Below are 19444 nucleotides of genomic sequence, written 5' to 3'. Positions count from 1 at the left end.
AGGGAGGCTATACCCACGGTCAGCCTCTGAATGGCCTTGACGTTATCCACTATGGTGTTGTCTTTTATGGCTTTGATTTCTTCGGGATTGATCTCGATTCCCCGATTATATACCATGAACCCGAGGAATTTTTCGGATCCAACTCCGAATGCGCACTTATTCGGGTTCAGCTTTATATTGTATCTCTTCAATATGTCGAAGGTTTCCTGTAAATGTTTCAAATGGTTCTCTGCTCGCAGGGACTTGACTAACATGTCGTCAATATAAACTTCCATTGATTTCCCTATTTGTTCTTCGAACATCCGGTTTACTAGGCGTTGATAGTTGGCACCGACATTCTTTAATCCGAATGGCAATACATTATAACAGTAGGTGCCTAATTTAGTGATAAAGGATGTTTTCTCTTGGTCGCCCGGGTCCATCCGAATTTGGTTGTACCCGAAATAGGCATCTAGAAAACTGAGCATCTCATGCTCGACCGTCGCGTCGATCATCCGATCGATGTTAGTCAAAGGTAAAGAATCCTTAGGGAATGCCTTGTTCAGATCTTTATAATTCACACACATTCTTAGTTTATTTCCTTTCTTAGGTACTACCACTACGTTGGCTAACTAGTCCGGGTACTTAACTTCCCGAATGGATCCTATTTTAAGGAGTTTAGATACCTCATCCTTGATGAATGTGTGCTTGACCTCAGACTCCGGTCTCCTTAACTGCTTAACTGGATGGAATTTTGGATTCAAACTCATCTTATGAGTGGTCACCTCCGACAGGATCCCTGTTATATCAAGATGGGACCAAGCGAAACAACCTATGTTAGCTATAAGAAATTCAATGAGTTTTTTCTTAAGCTCGGGAGTTAACCCCGTGCCAAGGTATACCTTCCGATCGGGCAAGTGTTCGATCAATATGCCTTGTTCCAACTCCTCGACCGTCGATTTGGTGGCATCAGAATCATTAGGGATAATGAACAACCTAGGGACTCCGTAATAATCATTTTTGCCTACTCCTCACTATTCCGGTTCAGTCGGGGCCGGTATCGGTGATTGTTATTTAATTTCTTCCTTCCTAGTCGGCTTCGTATTCTTTGATGTCGAGACCACAGGCATGGGGATCACTTCGTCGACTGTAAATATTTCTTTTGCAGCCAGCTGCTCTCCGTAGACCGTCTTGATTCTTCCAAGCGTAGGGAACTTTAGTGCATGGTGCAGTGTTGACGATACTGCCCTCATGTTGTGAACCCATGGTCTTTTGAACAAGGCGTTATATCTCATATCTCATTCGATCACGTAGAATCTTATATCTTGAATTGTACCAATAGTATTCACAAGCAAGGTTATTTATCCTTTAGTAGTTTGATCACGCCCAACTATGCCTTATAAAAAGGACTTAGCGGTCATTGCAAATATATTCCGCCTAATAAGTCCGAAGTCTAATCCCACAGGGAATTAACCTATCAAACACAGCTACTAGACTCACACAAATTCACGCAATCAATCTTCAGAAATATTTAAGTAATAATTTGGGTTTTTATTAACTAAATATTACGTAATAAAAATGCAATAATTAATAACTAACTACGAACGGGTTGTAAACAAGAATTGGAATGATCTAAGGTTGTGATTTCCCCTATTGTCGGAATCTTTTCCGCTACGTTTTCTACAAATTTACCTAAGTCTTCTCTATCGACCATGAGCACTCTAACTGTCGTAACTCTCTCCCGAGTAATTACCATAATTTACTAGACATATTCTCCCGAATTAAGCTAACTGGCATTAAGTACAGCTCACTCAGATCACACCAAGGTTTTGTTATCCCTAATCCCACCTTTAAACCTCCGTATTGATCCCTCATATCATTTAGGAGTGATGTTGTTCAACAACTACCTAAATATGCACTCTCTCCTGATTAATACATACTAAATAGGCACAGCTAATTGAGGGCTCTTCAATCAACCACAAGAATAATATAGTTGAACAAATAGAGAAAATATTACGGCATATTTATATTAACATAACAAGAAAATCATCCTTCAATAGGTTCCATCAAAACCTTAGACTATGAATTTAGCTACTCATGATCAAAGTAACAATATCCAAAGTATGTTGCATAATTAAAGTACAAGATAAAGATAAAGTGATGTAGAAATTGTTGACTCTAACTCATGGCGGTTGTTCTATGAGCTATCCTTGCCTCCGATTGCAAAAGTCCTTCCAAGTGGCATTTTAGGTCTATTTATATGTGTAGGAAAAGACCTAAATGTATAGGCCAAGTCCTAGTCAAACTCGAAAACTAATTAACTCTTCAAAACTCGGATTGGACATGGTCCCAGGCCTGGCGTCGCCAGCCTAACGCCTGTTTCTGCTTGGCCTTTGCCTTGCGTCTCTAGCCTAACGCTAGCTTCAAGCCTAGCCTTTGCCTTTCAACACCAGCCTAATGCCAGCTTCATGCCTGGCGTCGCCAGGTTCTCTCATTCACTTCTCTCGTGCACGCTTTCGACTTGTAGGTCCTCTTTTTTCTTCTACTTTCATCTCCAATTCACCTACACATAAAATTGATCCTATTACACGCAAATAAGGTATACTTTATCATTAAAGCGTATAAAAATGCAAGGCAAATAATGTGCTAAACCATAAATTATAAACACACATCAATATCCCATACTTAAATATTGCTCGTCCTCGAGCAATCAAACTATACTCATAGACACAACCTATTAAGCAATTACCTTAACTCATTATACCAATAATCTTTAAAATAGTTTAAGCATAAAGGTGTGACATCCTCGCCTCAAGATTCGACTCACAAATACCATGCCTTATTCACAATTCTATTACTTACTCTACATGGAAGTCAACAACATTACTTTTCCTTTATGAATCATGTGCCCTCACCCAATCAAAGAGCTTAGTTCCACACACAATGAATTTTAAGAACATAGGAACTCCAGATAGTCAAAATTCACTCGCTCTCATAAATAACATTTATATGCCACAAATGATGCACCATAGGCTTGCCCGTAGTGTAATACTCTACTAATCGAGTTCATCCAATCTAAGATCAAGTAGGACTTTCATTGGTTGTAATGTAAACTGCGGGTCGGGTAGGATACATTTGGATATGAGTGACTACACCTCCCTAAAGCACATTAATATATATACTTTAATACACAACCCATACTTATGTCAAACCCAACATTCCACCTTTACTTCAATTTATATTACCCCATATTTCTTTAAACACACGTATATCACTAGCCACCAACACCAATACTTATTTTTCATACAATATACTATTGTCATTCATTTATTTTTTCAAGTGGCTTCGATTGACAACTCTTAATGCACCTTTCTCCTTATTTCAGTTGTTCCACTCAAAAGCCAACCCACCACCCCACACTTTGACTTTTTCATAATTTTTCACAATTCACGTGCTCATGAGAGGTGACAAGGTTCAAATATATGGTCGATTAAAACAAAGGGGTATGACTTGTAATGTGGTTACCAAAGAAATAGGATGATAGGCTCAACGGGATTAACTACGATACATAACATTTAGGTGGGTAAACTTTATATATCTGGCTTAACAAAGAAACGCCTATATCACTTCCTAGACTTAACAATACTACTATTTCGTTTCGCACACACACAGGTCAAGTTCTAGACATAAAATGCAATGCATAGAATACATACAAAACCTCACACAGACATGGAACATAATTCACTCAAGATTGGTTTCATCGCGACACTCCAGTCAAAGCGGTTAAGCAAAATTAAGAATCTATGATTTCAGGTACTTATACTAGAGTCAAAAACCGAGCCTAAGCGTCACAACCATAGTACTAAATATTCTCAAGGCATAACAAACCTAAGAGATATTGCTACACTCTAAGGCATAGCTCCGTGATTCCTACTCCTAAAAATTAAAACTAACTATACTCGGTTCAACTAAAAACCCTTGGAGAAAAGAACCGCGGCCCAAAGAAAAATCAAGGGGGAATTACTACACTACCTACAAAAAATTGGTATTTTCTTTAAACTTACTTCCCTCAAGAAAACTGTCTAGGAGATCCATCGTCGGGAAGAGTCCAATTTATTTTGTTTTGTTTTTTTCTATTTTTCTAACTAACACTAAATAACTAAAACACATAGCCAAATCAATTACTAAACTAATACTAAAACACATACTAAAACAAAGCAAACAAATACTAAATAACTAAAATTAACATGTACAAGTCCCCACCCCACACTTAGTTCATGCATTGTCCTCAGTGCATGCACAAAATGACAAAACACGAAAAATGAGTGGGGTGTAAAGAAACTCCCTGATCAAGTAGCGTCTTCATCCTCTGAATCTCTCCACTCTTCATCATGTTAGTCCTCCTCATCATCCCATAGAGGTGGGCCATAAAACTATCATCACGCGCATTGCGCTCGGTACTTGTCAAAGATTACATAGCAGTCTCTTCTTTCATCCGGAGACTAGTGATGTCCGTTTGTCGTAGGGGCTGATCAATGGTGTGGTCAAACTCTAGCTCCTCCTCAACCTCATCGTGTCTTAAGTACTGATTTAGAAAATTGGCAAATGGCATTCGATCGACCTTTTTACTCGTTCTGACTACAAACATCTGGTAGCATATCAGATGACCCACATTTACCCTTTGAGCCATCATGAGGAAGTAGAGCGCACAGGTCCTCTCACGGCCAATGAGTGTGTCATGATCGCACGGTAGGAGCCGTGCATTTATCAGTTTAAGCCACACTTGAGCTTCCGCCCTCATCTTCTGCTTGGGGAACCTCTTGTGCTGATTAGTTTTCTTATCCCGAACCTATGCTACCGTAGAATAGACACCACAAAGCATGTGTCTCAACTCTGTATATGTAGCCCAGCGAATGAAGTGGTCCAATGGCTCAATAGGAACATCTGGGGCACCTAAAAAGTTACATATGGCCGTGGCTGAAAAATCTGTCAATCTCCCACGAATCGGCACCAGATGTTCAGTACTCTGCGGATCAAACCCTGTATAGAATTCATGGACTAAGTTGAGATTAATGTCCCCTGTGTTCTTGAATACATAGCGCATCCCCATATCCTAAATGCCCTTCCAAATTGCCTGATACTTTGCTTTCAAGCTGCGTTCGTGGATAGCTGCTTTCGGGTGTACATGTTTAGGCCTACAGCCCTGTACCAATCCTTAGTATGTGGTAGTATGCTGTTGATGCCAAACTCCCGTTGGCCTTGTGGTTGTTGACGCATGGCTGCTATAGCTGCCACAACTTGTACTCCACTTAGATTGGAGGTAGCTTCTCCCCCTTTTCTCTTCTTTGGAGGAGGTACGGAGGTCGCCTTTGCTTTAGATGGGGCAGTTGAAGTAGCCTTTCCTTTGCCTGTGTCTTTTTTGGGAGGCATCTTCATTCCTATACAAATAAGCAGTAGTCAGATAAAACTGCATTACACACTACACACATAATCTTTGCAAACTTTCCGAGGTTAATCAGACTTCACCTCGAATTTTCTTAATGTTAGAATCAAAGAACAAAACATGGGCTACCCGTGAGCCACCCCACACTTAAGATTTTAACGTGGTGCGCGACTTCATAACACTAGTCTATTAATCCCTGAGACACGGGATCTAATGGGGACAAGGAATGCCATTGAGGCATTATATCAAACACTTAACATGCACTAGTGCCATGGGAGTTCTTATGGAAATGAGGGATTGTCTCATCCTCCCAAATCGGCTTAGGGGTTCCGTACTACCACATGTTTTCACAATCGCAGCACCATTCCTAGGGGATTCATGGGGTTTGGGCACACAAACTCAATACTACAATGAATAACAACCACCAATTTTTGTGTGTAATTGTATACATGTACCCAACTCGAAATTACAAAGGAAAGAGATCAAATCATACCTTTGAAGCTTTTGAGAGGAGGGAGCTGCCCGAGAATTTCTGATAAATGTGAAAGAATAGCAAGACTAAGCTTGACTTCAATGGGGATAGGAGAGACAACTATGGTAATGTGATGTTGAGTATGTGTGGGTGAGCCAATTCGTGCAGTGTGTTTGGTTGAGAGCAAAGCTGATGAGCAGATGTGTATGCTTGTGAATTTTTCTTTTAGAGCTTGATGTGTGTTTGGTTTAAGTGAGGTTAGGTTTTTTTTAATTGTGTTCAGTGTTTAGGGCGTGTAATATGAGGAGGTTCGACTAAAATAAGGAAAAAAAAATTAAACTGGGCCGAAATAACTTACCTGGCATCACCCAAGCGTCGCCAGTCTAACACCAGCCTTACATGGCTTTACCTAGGCGTCGCCAACCTAAGGCCTGGTGGACCTGGCGTTATCCAGGCGTCGCCTGCCCCAGCGCCTGGTGTACGTCAGGTGACGCTGAAACCCTGCTCGACTTGCCCAAACTCACCTGCAAACTTGTTAGTACCTAAAAAGAAAAAGAAAAATTCTAACTACACTAAAAATCAACTACGAATTGGGTTGCCTCCCAATGAGTACCTGATTTAACATCGCGTCACGACATAAATAATTGCACTTAAGGCATGCTTAACCTTCGTGGCTCGAGCAAATGAGTCACCGACACTACTTTCGCATCTTTCATGCCCAAATAATGTTTTAACATGTGCCCATTGACTCTAAACGTGCGAGAGTCATTTGATGCAGCAATCGCTATGGCTCCGGTTGGGTGAATCTATACCACACTAAATGGTCATGACCATCTTGACTTTAACTTACCCGGAAATAACCTCAACATTGAGTTGTATAGCAATACCTTATCTCCGGGTTTAAAACTCCGCTCAAGAATATTTTTATTGTGCATTATTTTCATTCTCTCCTTGTATAATCTTGTGCTCTCAAAAGCGTGGTAACAAAATTCATCAAGCTCGTGCAGCTTTGTGACTCTACTTGTGCCCGCAGCTTCTATATTGAGATTCAACTGCCGCAGTGCCCATAAAGCTCTATGCTCCAACTCCACTGGTAAGTGACATGCCTTCCCTAATATCAATTTATACGGCGACATACCAATCAGAGTTTTGAAAGCGGTATGATAGGCCCATAGTGAATCATCTAACTTTCTTGCCCAATCCGTTCTTGTAACATTCATAGTCTTTGTCAAAACACTCTTTATCTCTCTGTTCGACACTTCTACTTGCCCACTCGTTTGTGGATGATATGGGGTGAAAACCTTGTGACGTACACCATGCTTTTCTAACAGCTTTGCGAAGGCTCGATTACAGAAGTGAGTACCTCTGTCACTAATTATCGCCCTTGGAGTGCCAAATCGAGTGAATATGTTCTTTTTCAAAAAGCCAATTACCCCCTTAGCATCATTTGTTGGGAGCGCTGCGGCCTCCACTCATTTCGACACGTAGTCCACAGCTACGAGTATGTATTTCTTGCCATATGAGCTGACGAAGGGCCCCATGAAATCGATTCCCCACACGTCAAACACTTCTACCTCTTGAATTGGGTTCATAGGCATCTCATGTCGGCGGAAAATATTCTCAGTTCGTTGGCATTCATCACAACCTTTCACCCATAAGTGTGCATCTTTGAACACTGTCGGCCAGTAGAAGCCCGATTCTAGCACTTTTGCAGCGGTCCTTACTCCCCCGAAGTGGCCACCATATGGTGATGCATGACAAGCCTACAAAACAGAAGATTGGTCTATCTCGGGGATAGATCTCCGGATCATGTTATCAACATAAATCCTGAATAGGTAAGGCTCATCCCAATAATACATGTGACAGTCGCGAAAGAACTTTTTCTTTTGAATAGAGGAAAAATCATAGGGTACAATACCGCTTGCCAAGTAGTTTGCAATGTCTGCATACCATGGCGCCTCCTCCAATGTCACTGCTAGCAATTGTTCATCTGGGAATGTCTCGATTATATCTTCTAGCTCGATTTTCTTTTGAGCTCCCTCCAACCTTGAAAGGTGGTCTGACACTTGGTTCTCTGCCCCTTTTCTATCGCGGATCTCCAAATCAAATTCTTGTAGCAAAAGAACACAACGGATCAAGCGTGGATTTGACTCCTGCTTTGCTATCAGGTACCTAAGTGTTGCATGGTTAGTATAAATAATCACTTTTGAACCAATCAAATAAGACCTGAATTTGTCGAATGCAAACACCACAACCAATATCTCTTTCTTAGTCACGATATAATTGAGTTGTGCACCGCTTATCGTTCTGCTTGTATAGTAAATTGGGTGCACTAGTTTGTTCTTCCTCTGCCCTAGGACTTCTCTTATAGCATAGTCACAATGATGATTGGTACAGTCACCAGTCTCCTCTTTAGCTCCTCAAATGCTAACTTGTAGTCATCAGAAAACACAAAAGAATGATCCATTTCAAGGAGTTTACATAAGTGGTTATCAATTTTAGAGAAATCCTTTATAAATTGCTTGTAGAACCCGGCATGCCCAAGGAAACTTCTTACTGCCTTGACTGAAGTGGGCGGTGGCAACTTCTCAATCACGTCAACCTCAGCATGGTCAACCTCAATAGCCATATTGGACACTCGATGCCCCAACACTATACCTTTTTGTACTATAAAATGGCAATTCTCCCAGTTAAGCATTAAATTTGTCTCCACACACCTTTTCAACACTCTTCTTAAGTTGTGAAGACAGTCTTCGAACGAATCCCCCACTACAGAGAAGTCATCCATAAAGACTTCCATAATATCTTTAACCATATCAGTGAAAATGGCTAACATACACCTCTGAAAGGTGGCCGGTGCATTGTATAGGCCAAATGGCATTCTCCGAAAGGCAAAGATGCCATACGGACAAGTGAATGATGTCTTCTCTCTATCCTCAGGGGCTATGAAAATCTGATTGTACCCCGAATACCCATCCAAAAGCAGAAGTGATACCTCCCTACCAATCTATCCAACATTTGATCAATGAATGGTAAAGGAAAATGGTCTTTTCGGGTGGTTGTGTTCATTTTTCTATAATCCATAAAAATTCGCCAACCCGTAACTTTACGATTCAAGATCAACTCATTATTCTCATTGGGCACTACAATAATTTCACTTTTCTTTGGTACACATTGAACTGGGTTGACCCAGTTACCGTCAGAGATTGGGAAGATGGTTCCCGTATCTAACCACTTGATCACCTCTTTCTTCACCACTTCTTTCACGTTAGGGTTTAGCCTTCTTTGATGTTCTCTGAAAGGTTTTTTCCCATCTTCCAGTAGAATCTTATGCATACAAAATGTCGGGTTGATCCTCTTAATATCTGCAATGGTCCAGCCAATTGCAGTCTTGCATTCTATTAACACATGCAAAAGTTGTTCTGCCTGCACATCTAACAAACTGGATGAGATAATAATAGGTAAAGTGGATTTAGGTCCCAAGAAAGCATACCTGAGGTGAAACGGTAACAGTTTTAGCTCCAACTGTGGTGGTTCTTCAATTGATGGCTTAGCTAGAGGTGTTTTTCTTTTTTCTAAGTGTAAGGGCTCGAATTCGAGCTCTATTTTCCAGTACCCTCGCCCTTCAAGGGCCAAAACCCATTCTGCCAAGTTTTCACCATCCATTTCTTCTAAGTTCATGAGGCATGCAGCTAGAGGGTCTTTTGCGTTTAGAGTATCATCTTCCTCCTCCAAGATTACATCCACAACTTCTATCAGAGAGCAGTTAGCAAACTCACTGGGTCACCGCATAGATCTTTGCACATTAAACGTTATCTCTTCATCGTTCAGTTTCATCTTTAGCTCCCCAGTTCCACAATCAATTAAGGCTCTCCCAGTGGCCAAGAATGGCCTTCCCAAAATTATGGGAATCTCCTTGTCAACCCGGCAACCGAGAATGACAAAATTTGTTGGGAAAACAAACTTCCCCACCTGTACTAATACATCATCAAGGATACCAGAGGGCCTCTTCACTGTTCGATCGGCCAACTGTAATAACATAGGCGTGGTTCTAGCTCTTCCAATGCCTAAGCTTTTGTAGATAGCCAAGGGCAGCAAGTTTATGCTTGCCTCCAAATCACAAAGTGCCTTAGCAAACGTATAGTTCCCTATTGTGCGTGGAATTGTGAAACTCCCTGGATCAGATAACTTTTCAGCTATGGGTCTTGTCACAACAACACTACATGTCTGAGTCAATATAACCATGGCCAATTCTTGAAATTGAACTTACGAGACATCAAGTCCTTCATCATTTTGCATAACCAGGCATTTCCTTTAAGGCATCAATCAACGGAATGTTCACCTGAATTTGCTTCAACATCTCCAAGAATTTCTTATATTGCTCATCTTTTTTATATTTGGCCAATCTCTGGGGGAAGGGTGTTGGAGGCCGCTTCTTTCCTGTGATTTGATTTTGAAGCTGCTCTGGAACTGTTTCTACTTCCTTCTCTTGCTCTGACTCAGTTTCTTTCGCGACCTCTTTTTCTTTGCTTGTTTTAGCTGGCGCATGTTGTACTGTCACCTCTATTAACCCTGTTGAGTCATCTATCTCGATGTGTACTGGCACAAGTGTTTTAGTAGGCCGGCTTTCGCGAGCCATCTCTTGCTCCAGATCTAGGTCTCTACTATTTCGTAGACTTACTGCCATAAGCTGTTTCGGGTCCTGTTCTTTTGGATTGACTTGTGTATCTGCAAGTAACGTCCCTTGGGTACGATTGTTTAGGGCCATATAAATATGTCCTAATTGAATCTCAATACCCTTTATCGTTGATTCATGCGAGTATACCCTCTGTTGCATTTTTCCCGTGGACCCAATCAATTGTTGCAACATTCTGTTGTTGATGTTTAGTATTCCCTCAAGTTTAGTAAACCCATCATCTGGTCTCATAATCTGTTGTTGTTGAGGTTGTTGTCAACTGCTAATTTTGTTGGATGTAGCCATGTTTCCTTTAGTAAGGCGCAACTTGACCCAGTGGTTGCATAGCTCCAAGATTGTTGTTGTTATTGTGTTGCTGTTGCGCTGATCTATATTGTTGATTATGTTGACCCCAATTCTGACCACCTTGCCTCTGTCCCCAATAGTTGGCTACATAATTCATATATTCTTGATATTGTTGGTTGTCACCTTCCGCACTCCACGAGCAAACATATGGTTGGTTAATGCATGGTGTACATAAACCCCCATTAGTTGTGTCAACTATGTGAACCTGCTGCTTCTGGCCTGATTCATCAATCTTTTTGGTGAGGATACTCATTTGTGTCATTAGAGTGGCCACATTCTCAGCTATGGAGTTGTTTGGGTCCAAAGCCACCGAGTGAACTATTGGAGTAATCGTAGAGGCTCTTGTCATCCATCCTGAGTTTTGGGCCATCTTATCAAGTAGGATCTTGCATTTTGCGAATGTTTTACTCAGAAATGATCCACCTGCTGAAGCATCAACACTGGCCTTTAAGCTGTCAGCCAGTCTCATGTAGAATCTCTGCCCCAACATCTGATCTAGAATATCGTGATGTGGACACTTAACCAGTATGCCCTTGAACCTCTCCCGCATTTCTTGTAGTGATTATGTTGGTCTCTGCCTATAGCTCAATATATCATCAATTTGTTGGGCAGTTTTATTTAGAGGGTAGAAATTGTTCAAAAATTGCTTGACTAATTCCTCCCAAGTAGTGATGGAATTTATGGGGAGTGAATTAAGCTAAGCCTGAGCTTCTCCTATCACCGAGAATGGGAACAACAAAAGCTTTATTGTATCCGATGTCACGTTAGGCTGCCTTTGCGTTAAATATATTGACATGAAATTCTTCAGGTGCTACTGAGGATCTTCAATGTGTGACCCTGAGAACAATCCCTTATTCTACAACAAATGTAGCATGTTGTTTGTGATTTGGAATGATTCTGCTTGTATCTGAGGGACTGCAATTGCGGTTGCCAGATTGTCGGCGGTGGGTTGTGCCAATTATATAATGTTGTTTCTGGTACAAGAGGCACCACACCCCGATTGTTTGGTTCATTCTCATTGTTTCTGTTGTTGATTGGATTTTCTATTCCGTCAGCCATGTCTGGTTCGATTTGTTCTGTCGAGTTTCGTTGCTGTTTGTTTTTCTTGTTTGCACGATTTAGTGCCTTGAAAGCTTTCTTAGGATCTGATAACGCATCGAGCAATTCACCAGTTCTTGAGGAGTTCCTAGGCATGCACATGTAACACCCAAGACTACAAACGTTAAAATTTCAATGTATTTGGTTTAGAATGAAGAAAATTAACTACACTAAGAATTCTAGCACTTCTTTTAGCTGCAATTAATAACGCCATTAATTCCTCGGCAACGGCGCCAAAATTTTAGCATGCCCAACTATGCCTTATAAAAAGGAATTAGCGGTCGTTGCAAATATATTACGGCTAATAAGTCCGGAGTCGAATCCCACAGGGAATTAACCTATCAAACACAGCTACTAGACTCGCACAAATTCATGCAATCAATCTTCAAAAATATTTAAGTAACAATTTGGGTTTTTATAAACTAAATATTACGTAATGAAAATGCAATAATTAATAACTAACTATGAAAGGGTTGTAAACAAGAATTTGAAAATGATCGAACGTTGTGATTTCCCCTATTGTCGGAATCTTTTCCGCTACGTTTTCTACAATTTTGCCTAAGTCTTCTCTATCGACCATGAGCACTCTAACTGTCGTAACTCTCTCCAGAGTAATTACCACAATTTACTAGATATATTCTCCCGAATTACGCTAGCTAGCATTAAGTACAGCTCATTCAGATCGCACCAAGGTTTCGTTATCCCTAGTACCCATCTTTAAACCTCTGTATTGATCCCTCATATACGTTTAGGAGTGATGTTGTTCAACAACTACCTAAATATGCATTCTCTCTGGAGTAATACATACTAAATAGGCACAACTAATTGAAGGCCCTTCAATCAACCACAAGAATAATATAGTTGAACAAATAGAGAAAATACTACGGCAAATTTATATTAACGTAACAAGAAAATCATCCTTCAACAAGTTCCATCAAAACATTAGACTATGAATTTAGCTACTCATGATCAAAGTAACAATATCCAAAGTATGTTGCATAATTAAAGTACAAGATAAAGATAAAGTGATGTAGAAATTGTTGACTCTAACTCCCATTGGTTGTTCAATGAGCTATCCTTGCCTCCGGTTGCAAAAGTCCTTCCAAGTGGCATTTTAGGTCTATTTATATGTGTGGGAAAAGACCTAAATGTGTAGGCCAAGTCCTAGTCAAACTCGAAAACTAATTAAATCTTCAAAACTCGGATTGGACCTGGCCCCAGGCCTGGCGTCGCCAGCTTAATGCATGTTTCTGCTTGGACTTTGCCTTATGTTTCTAGCCTAACGCTAGCTTCAAGCCTAGCCTTTGCCTTGCAACACCAGCCTAATGCCAGCTTCATGCCTGGCGTCGCCAGGTTCTCTCATTCACTGCTCCCGCGCACGCTTTCGACTTGTAGGTCCTCTTTTTTCTTCTACTTTCATCTCCAATTCACCTACACATAAAATGGATCATATTACACGCAAATAAGGTGTACTTTATCATTAAGCGTATAAAAATGCAAGGCGAATAATGTGCTAAACCATGAATTATAGCCACACATCAATTTCACAAGCCATGTTAAATCCGTTCAACACCCGGACCGCCGGTACTATTTGATCATGTAACCCCAACTGCTCTATAACCCTCGATCCGATGATATTGACCGAGCTGCCTGGATCAATCAACACACATTTAACTCGAGATTTGTTGATAAGCGCATATATCACCAGTGCATCATTATGAGGTAACGATGCCTTTAACATCCTCGCCGCTGAACGAAATGGTTCCCTCAATGATGTAATCTCGGGTTCACTTTTCCCTCGTAATGGATACTTTAGTGCGCTTTATCATCAGTCCTTGTGGTACATCGACCCCACCAATGATCATGTTGATGACGTGCTAAGGTTCTTCTTGTTTGGTCTATTTGTTGGAGTCCCTATTTTTGAAGTGGTTTTTGGCTTGATCACTCAAATATTCTCGTAGGTGTCCGCTATTAAATAACCGGGCAACTTCTTCTCTCAATTCTTGGCAGTCCTCGGTCGTGTGTCCATGAGTGCCATGATACTTACATATCAGGTTAGGATCTCTCTGGATAGGATCTGATTGCAATGGTCGAGGCCAGTTGGTCTCCTTGATACACCCGATGGCTGATACGATGCTTGCTGCATCAATGTTAAAGTTATACTCTAACAATCTCGCAGCTTCCCATCCCCCGAGCGGCCTATCGAAACCATTTTTGCTCATCAGACCTCGGCTATTGGGCCCTCGATCGCTTCTCCTTTCGTTTCTTGTAGAGTTGTGCCCGGACCCCTTTCCCCTTCGATTTGCACTGTATGGTTGGTACCAATCTCGGACTGGCCTTGATTCATGATCAACACCTCTCTTAGGCCTGTTATCGGTTCTGATGGGATAAACGGACCCGGAAGGGGATCCGAGTTGGTCGCCCTCGACTTTTGATTTTTGATTGATACTTGTTAAGGACTTCGGCCCAAGTTATCGCCGGGTACTCTTCCAAGTTTTGTTTCAGCTGCTGCAAAGCCAAGAAGCTTCGGGGGTTAAGCCTTTGAGTGAATGCCTAAACGGCCCAATCGTCTGCAACCGGAGGTAAGTCCATCCGTTCTATTTGAAATCTTGATACAAACTCCCTGAGCATCTCGTTGTACCTTTGCTTAACCTTGAAAAGATCCGATTTTGTGGTCTCAACCTTAATGACCCCAACATGAGCCTTTACAAAAGCATCCGCGAGCATAGCGAATGAATCAATGGAATCCGGGGGCAAGGTGTGGTACCATATCATTGCTCCTTTTGATAGAGTTTCCCCGAACTTTTGTAATAACACTGACTCGATTTCATCGTCTTCCAAGTCGTTACCTTTGATGGCGTATGTGTAAGAGGTTACATGCTCATTTGGATCACTGGTTTTGTTATATTTTTGGAATATCGGGCATACGAAATCTCTTCGGGATATGATTCGGCGTCGCACTCGAAGGAAAAGGCTTTTGGAAAAATTTCTTGGAATCCGGCCCTTTCAGTATTTGAGGTGCTCCTGGGATTTGATCGACCCGGGAATTATATGTCTCTACCTTCTTGTCGTTTGCCTCAATTTTCTTTTCGCATGATTCCACCCATTTCGTTAATGCTTCAAGAATTTTCATTACTTCGGGGCTGACATCGGACACAGCTTAACCCGGTCTTTCGGTGATCTGCTCATTTCTTCGGTCCCGGCATGGTTCGAGCTCAACTTTGCTGGGGGCACAACATTGATTTTACAGCTGCTCTATCGCCGCCTATTGCGCCAGTAACATTTTGAAGATCAATCGTAAACTGACCCCGTCGCCTTCGCCTTCGGGCGCTCCTCGAGCTATTGGTCAGGCTTCTCCATGGACGCTATTCTCAGGGTCAGTAGGCAGGTTGGCGTCGATGGCCACCTACGAGTTAGCATCGATTGGGTCTGCAACCGTGACTCCATTAGGGTCGGCAGGGGGCACCTCATTTCTAGGCACCAGATTGTTGTTTTCGCCCTGATGGCCAGATTCAACCTCAACGTTCAAGTGAGCAGATTGAGAATTTGATATTTTAAAACTGACCTGAAACTCAGACCTTAAAGAACAAGTGTAAAATAGAGTGTGTTATGAAGATTTGTATCAAACCACCACTATTATCCTTAGCCCTACGGTGGGCGCCAAATTGTTTACCCTAAAAATAGATAACATTTGAATCTGTACGCGGTTTTAAGGATATGTGGATTGATTCAATACAAGTAATAAAGAATGTTAGATAAACAGATCAAAGATAAAAATAAATAACCAAACCAATTGTGACGTTAAGTCCGGGCTCGAATTTAAGCTAAATAATAGTTCTGCCCTCGACCGAACCCTCGATTCAGAGCCAAATATGTATGAAGAACTATGATTAAAATAAGAAATTCTCAATAACTAGAAAGCAGAGAAACAAGTTTACATTGCTTTGATATGTGTGTTCCAATGTGTATTGAATGAAAAAGCTTCCCCTTTATATTGTTTTCATCCCTAGCATAACTCTAAAAAAGGTAAAATAAAATCCTCCTTTCTCGTCAATTATTTATATGCTACCGACGTCGGGCGAGATTCGCGCCATGATATCCGGTTGGGCGCGGATATCATAATTTTTTGTTAGTCGTGTGCAACCATTCGTAGTGCTTTTCGAGGTTTAGGAGCACGCTATGGGTCTGAGGAGTGTTGTTTTGCCAGGCCCGGTAGAGAGCACACTGTTCGGCCCCTAGTACGAGAAATCCCTGGCTTCGATTCTGATCCCATGCAATCATGTCCCTGTTTCGTTTGATCCACCGAAAAATCGGGATGTATGTTACCCTCGGTTTTACCTGTATACACTCTCCACTGGAGTAGCAACCAGGGGCGGCCCGACGAATTCTGTGGCCTAAAGCCAAACTTTATGAGGGGCCTTAACTTTTTATTTAAAAAAATATTTATTTATTTGAAGTCTATTTTTCTAGCATTTCTTAGATACAAAGTTATTAATATTTTTTTTTATAATCAACAACTCCTAATAAGTCTTTCTTAATTGACAATATAACTAATTTATTTAACCTTTCTTGAGACATTGTTGATCTTAGGTAAGATTTTATCAATTTAATTTTGAAAATTTATTTCCGCTGAAGCGGCAGTAACAAGATATTAACATTATTCCATAAGTAATATATGCATTGGAAAAAGAATCAAATTTTTTTAGTTGACAGAGTGTATCAATTAAACTGTTATCTTCTAATTGTACTATTTTTCTTAATATTTTTAATTTCAAAAATAAATCTAAACCGTCAATATCAAATTGATTATTATGCTTTAGTGATCTTAATTTTTATCGCTAAATAGAAAACTAAAAATATTTTTATATGCTTCGAATTATTCAAATCTATTTTGAAGTGAAAAATATAGCCTTGTCTACTATTTATAAAGTAATCAACTTCAAAGGATTCTTCGAAATATTTTGAGATTTTATTATCAACATTCTCGTCAAATTGTTACTTTCTATATATCATACGTTTCTTACGAAATTCGGGTTTAATATTCATTTCAAGTGCAGTTTTCGTGGCAGAAATCATAGCAGCTGCAAATCCTTCTTCTCTATATTTGTTAAAGAAAGAAATCAAACTTTTTCACTTCAAAGGACCTTTTTTAAACTTATACATAGCATATTAGATATAACAAAAATAGCCCCCAAATGTGGGACCTAAAACAATTGCTTTACTTGCTTTATGGGAGGGCCGCCCCTCGTAGCCACTAAAAACGGACGGCTCAATATCTATGATTCTTTGTCGAACCTTTAAGCGAAATAAGCACACACATACGAATTATGAGAGCAAATTGACAAAGGATATGTAACAATCGCGTTGAATCTTTGGATAGGAGCTTTACCTCGAAATAGAAACAAGTAGACCATTTGTTGTGGGTCGAATATCAGTAAAGTTTGTGAACAATTTAAAATATTTTCTATTCTTGATCCAGCATTTAGCGTGTTGATGAATTTATTTTACTTATAAGTTTTCTTTTAATTTCACGGCTTTAAGTTTTGAAACTTCGTGATGTAAGTTCTTTGAAATTAGTTAGAAACGATTTTGAGGAATGACATCACCAAATGAAAATAACATCATTGTCTAATGTGAACAATATTTCTGTATATTATGAAATATAAAAGAGACTTTGGTACGAAATTTTAGTTTTGTGTAACAAAGCAAACAATTCATTCTTTTAGTTTTAGATATAGTAGTAGCTTACGTAATTGAAGAAAAAAAATTACTAGATTTCAGCCCATTGCCCTTTGGAGATTGTTTTATAAACTACTACCATAATTCTTTGGGAAAAAAGGAAGTAATTTCCCTCACGCTATGTATCAATTATCGCAAACTACAGAGACAGTTAATGAAATTAACTAATTAAGTAAATTAAAATAAAACTAAAATGAAAACCGATAGCACAGTTTTCAACTATAAAAGGTAAAGGTTGAAAGAGGAATATTAATAGAGAAAAGATATCCTTAAAGCAAAATTAGTTTATACAGTAATTAATTTGGGAGTCATTGTTCAAGCTATCCAAAAATCCAAATTTGCGTTTATTCTTACCTATCCCATAATCACTCTAACAAGATAATATCTTGTCTTGGGATGAAAAGGATAATAATGCTAGTGACTCTTGGGTGTTTAATCCTTTATCTTCTTCATTTTTCTCTACAACGTACTAGTATATATCAACTCTTACTTTTATCCTCTTTATTTTTATCTTAAAGCTTCTTTTTTTTCAAATTATTCTTACACTCCTACAATTACTCAATTAATTTAGTATTGACTAAGCAATTATTTGACCAAACAAAAAAGTGAATGCATGTAATTATTTGTAATTACACTTAAATTCCATTAGAATGTTACTTTTCAAACGCATATTGAGGTAATATATTTTTGAAATACCTTCAAAGTGGTCTTTAGCAAAAAAGACAAAAAGAGGAAGAAAAAAAGGAAAAAAGAGCATCCCGTTTTATGTCAAGTGGAGGACAGGCTAAGCACGTTTTGTCGAATTCCACAGGCAAAATGCGTGAAGAACTTAAAGGACGATCATGTCCTTTCGCTAGTCGAAATATTTATAAACTGTAAAAATAACCATATCAAGCATATAAATTGTTTTTTTTTTAGCAAATTATACTGCTAGGCGTGTTGCCTAGTAGCTATTTTATTAATAATAAAAAAAAAAATCAAAAAGGAAGAGTACAAGAAGGGGGACAAAAGCTATATTAGTCTGTCTCTATGCCTTGGCTATATAATCATCTTTGTGCGCCTCCATTGCCTTATGATGGTAGCCTCATGATGGGCTCATGGTGTGGCTGACGGCAAAGTCTGATCTCATAGCCGTTTGGGTACTTCCCAAAAGCATAGGACAAATAATAACACATACTGAGCTAAACCCTACCTCACAAATCCTATTGAGGCATGAACAACCTCATCTACTAGCAAGCATAATCAGGCGCGAGATTTTTTCTTTCTCCATCAGAATCAAGCGAGTATAACATTTGGGGCGTATTTAAAAAGCTAACATACACATAAAAGGGAAAAGAACAGAAAATTTTATTTTCTTGTTTCCATCCGATATTATGCACCCGCATTAGAGCTCCGCTAAATTTGATTTATATCAAAAAATTTCACATTTGAAGGTAAATCATTCTATTATAAAGACGATTCTATATTTAGGGTTCAAAATCGAGATTCTGGAATAAAAGAGTACCCATTTTATTACAACCCTCGTTGATAAAAGAACAAAAAAAGTCGTGAATAAGAAAAAACCTTAAAAATTGGACAAGGAGAAAAAAGACAAAAAATTAAATAGTACTCCCTTCAGTCCGTTTTGTATGTCGGTGTAGGAAAAGAAAAAAGGGTCTAAAATATTTATTAC

General features: G+C 39.7%; 1 protein-coding gene across 1 annotated transcript; it reads right to left on the bottom strand.

Moving 5' to 3' along the window:
- Window positions 1-9677: 9677 nt before the first annotated feature.
- LOC138894528 (uncharacterized) lies at window positions 9678-10139 on the bottom strand. Its single transcript, XM_070179230.1, has one exon. It carries the CDS (start codon window positions 10137-10139, stop codon window positions 9678-9680), a length of 462 nt encoding a protein of 153 aa, XP_070035331.1.
- Window positions 10140-19444: the final 9305 nt, after the last annotated feature.

Source organism: Nicotiana tomentosiformis, chromosome 6 (genome assembly GCF_000390325.3).
Source record: "Nicotiana tomentosiformis chromosome 6, ASM39032v3, whole genome shotgun sequence".
Classification (NCBI taxonomy): domain Eukaryota; kingdom Viridiplantae; phylum Streptophyta; class Magnoliopsida; order Solanales; family Solanaceae; genus Nicotiana; species Nicotiana tomentosiformis.
This window is presented reverse-complemented; position numbering and strand designations above follow the sequence as displayed.

Excerpts from the sequence above, each read along its gene's own strand:
- LOC138894528 (XM_070179230.1), bottom strand. The coding sequence starts at position 10,139 with ATGGTTATATTGACTCAGACATGTAGTGTTGTTGTGACAAGACCCATA.